The sequence below is a fragment of the Octopus bimaculoides genome, chromosome 16, assembly GCF_001194135.2.
Source record: "Octopus bimaculoides isolate UCB-OBI-ISO-001 chromosome 16, ASM119413v2, whole genome shotgun sequence".
Classification (NCBI taxonomy): Eukaryota; Metazoa; Mollusca; class Cephalopoda; order Octopoda; family Octopodidae; genus Octopus; species Octopus bimaculoides.
The window spans coordinates 17,601,090-17,604,741 of NC_068996.1; the positions used below are offsets into that span (position 1 = coordinate 17,601,090).

At 37.5% G+C, this 3,652-nt stretch overlaps 1 protein-coding gene across 2 annotated transcripts in view; it reads right to left on the reverse strand.

The window, feature by feature from the left end:
* LOC106883657 (universal stress protein YxiE) overlaps window positions 1–3,652 on the reverse strand; it is a 163,809-nt gene that overhangs the window by 14,044 nt on the left and 146,113 nt on the right. For both annotated transcript variants that reach the window (XM_052973549.1, XM_052973548.1), the window contains exon 3: window positions 1,428–1,508. In XM_052973549.1, the coding sequence (XP_052829509.1) occupies window positions 1,428–1,508 (81 nt within the window). The remainder of the gene's footprint in view (window positions 1–1,427; window positions 1,509–3,652) is intronic.

Below are 3,652 nucleotides of genomic sequence, written 5' to 3' on the forward strand. Positions count from 1 at the left end.
TTTCATATTGTGAGTGGTAATGGCCTCTACCTCATTATGGGTTTTCATCTCCTTAGCCTCGGGGTTATCCTGTCGGCGGATTTCATTGTACAGTGTCTTGGCCACAACATCATGTCTCATAGGTAGGTAATACCGTGATGACATTTTTGGACAGCTGCTAATGATGTGGGTGATATCTTCGATACTGATTCCACAGAGTCTGCATCGATTATTACATTGTGGCGCTTTGCCCGCCTCTCTGTCCCGTTTGTTTATTAGGAATTTGGTTGCTATTTCTTGTTCTTGAATAGCAAAGGCATACCCTTCAAAGTGAGAGTTGGTGACCCGATTGTTTGTCCACGATAGACTGCTGTATGTATGTATGTATGTATGTGTACAATTGTCAAAACATGTGATGATTGTAAATGAGAATCATCATCATACAATTATAAGAGGTGGGGATGTACATGCATGTATGTCAATGGGGTGTATGTGTGTCAATGGTGTGTATGTATGTGTATAGATGTGTACAAGTATGAAACCACAGAGGTGTTTGCTTAGTTGGGCTCAGGATGTTAGTGTGTGAGTAATTATTTGATAGGCAGAATGACAATATGAGAGCATATATGCGTGTGTATGGGAATAAAGGTGCTGATGTAGTAGGGCTCCAAAAGGGATCTCAAGGAGTAGTATCTCTGCCTTCCTGAGCTAGTTTTCCACCACATTTCTTAAAAATCATGGTGGAGGCCTTGGTCTCGGGACCACTCATGTCTAGAAACTGAGGTTGGGGGGAAACAAGGGCATGTTCCCTGCAGAAAATCCAGCTCCAAAAAAAGCCTTATGATAGCAAAGGAGAATGGGCATCAGCCAACCAACCCAAAGGCTGGAGTGGACTGCACCTGCCTACCTCAGTTGCTATGGCATTGATGTAGATCCAGCCACCCCTGTTAATGGGGACAAAACACAGATTTAAAACACTGGATGATGATGATGATGTAGGACATGGGACAGGAAGTGTGGGGCGGAGGGTCTTGTGTGTGTGTGTGTGTGTGTGTGTGTGTGTGTGTGTGTGTGTGTGTGTGTGTGTGTGTGTGTGTGTGTGTGTGTGTGTGTGTGTGTGTGTAAGTGAATAACAAAAGAACATTAAACAAAGAATGTGAACAATTTTGACTGCCCTCCTGCTTGATAGCATGGTTGTGAAGGAAAGCATCTTGTTTTGTACATCATCCTTTAAATGTTAAGAATATCTTGCAGATTTTTATAGCCCCAGATGTCATGACCATCTGTAATGTATAAATTAAGGAGTTGTGTTCTGTGCATGTGTGCATGTATCTATGTGTTTTATGTGCACAAGTGTGTGTGTGTGTGTGTGTGTGTATATAATAGCAATTTTAAATTTAAAGACCGATAGTATGAGGATTGAACTGAAAATTTAGATTAAAACTTACGTGAATTGATAGCTTCTGTGTATTCTGGAGCATGAACAAAAATAATCCTGTCTCGTTTCTTATAAACGTTTTGAAGATAATCTGAAAGAAATCAAGGTAATAAAACACTTAAACAAGTAAAAAGAGTTAGCAGAATTATCATTATTATTATTATTATTATTATTATTATTATTATTATTATTATTATTATTATTATTATAAAGGTGGTAAGCTGGCAGATAGTACACCAGATAAAAGTTTAGTGGTATTTCATCTGCTTGAATAGCAGTCAAATACATCTCAAATCACATGCTGCTCTCTGTTTTTAAAAGGAACATTGGATAACTACAGTCCAAGGTACACTGTGTTTGAATAAAAGATAGGATGATTGATGCTGGGATATCTTTGATCTTATTCCAGCTGGATAAGGATTGACCATGAATTAAGCAAGGACATTAACAAGGAGGTCGTGTACATTAGATAATGTGCTCCTAGATATGTTGTCTAAATATGAAGGAATTGTTGGGGTGCCCACATCTAGAACACCTTTGATTTTATATGTGTTCAAAAAGGACTGAGCAAGTTCCAAATAAGGAAGGATGCATCAGGTAATAGAGTCCTAAATACACTATATCTGAATAAAATGCAGGATGGTCACTATTGGAATATCATTGATCACAGGTCTACTGAATCAGGACTGTGTTGTGTTGGCACTCCATCGCTTACGTCGAGGGTTCCAGTTGATCCAATCAATGGAACAGCTTGCTCGTGAAATTAACGTGCAAGTGGCTGAGCACTCCACAGACATGTGTACCCTTAACGTAGTTCTTGGGGATATTCAGCGTAACACAGTGTGACAAGGCTGACCCTTTGAATTACAGGCACAACAGAATCAGGACTGACCAAGGGCTAAACAACAAAAATAAGCCAGTAAAAGTAAGGTAAGTTTGTGGAATGCTCAGCCACTTGCACGTTAATTTCACGAGCAGGCTGTTCCGTTGATCGGATCAATGGGAACCCTCAACGTCGTAAGCAATGGAGTGCCAACAACAACAATTAGGACATAGAGGATGTAGGACTACATTATCTTATGAGTCTTCTTTGTTATCTTGTTATCGATGTTCAGCCCAGACATATTATCAAAGATATTTCAGTTGTAACCATCTCATCTTTTTATTCAGTCATAGAATATGTAGGACTACATTAACTAATGTATCTTTCTTTGATGCTGCTGTTATTTAGTCCCAAAACCAGCTCTGATCAAAACAACCTATTGAAAATGTGCTCTACTAAAGGCAACAATGATGATGATGATGATGGTGGTGGTGGTGGTGGTGGTGGTGGTGGCGGCAGCAGCTGTTGTTGATGTGATGATGATGTATTTTATTTTTTAAGTTTCTTTTGCTTTGTTTTTGTTCTGCTTATCTCCCTCTCCTTCCAATTTCCAATATTGATTCAAAAACATAAGTTAATGGATTTTGTCTTAATTCACGTTTTTGTTGTTGTTGTTGCTGCTAAGGAAATTGTCATTCAATTAGTTGATGGATTTATTTATGATTTGAAAATTATGTTTATCCCTAAAAATCACACAGGATCCCAAATTATCTTTAATTACCTTTAATCACCCACTAATTATCCAGTATTCAACCCTTCTGCCTTAAGGCAAACCTATTTTTGCACACAATATCCCTCACATCTGGCCATAATTTGACATAAGGTGGTGGTGGTGGTGGTCATCGTCGTTGTCGCCGTCATTGTCGATGTCGTCATCATCATCATTGTTGCTGCATTTGATGTTTCTACTGCTACTGTTATAGTTGCTATTTATTTTTTAATTAAACCAGATCTGCAAGCTGAGACTTGATCAATCCCTACTGAGCATTAAAATAACATTGACAGTAATAATAATAACAGTAATAATAATAATAATCGTAATAATAATAATAATAATAATAATAATAATAATAATAATAATAAAAACTAATACAAATAGCCACAAAACACGAGCAAAACAAAAAACTGTTTTCAGTATTTAAGGAAGCTGACAAATACAAACAAGAAATCAATCTACCTAACAAATACGAAGAAGAAGAAGAAGAAACAACAAAAGCTATAAAACAAATGAAATCCAAACTAAAACTAGAACAGCAACGGACCATGATAAAACGATGGCAAGAAAAGCCCCTACATGGTAAATACTGGGCTAAACTAAATGCAAAAGAAATAGACAGAGAAAAATCCCAGCA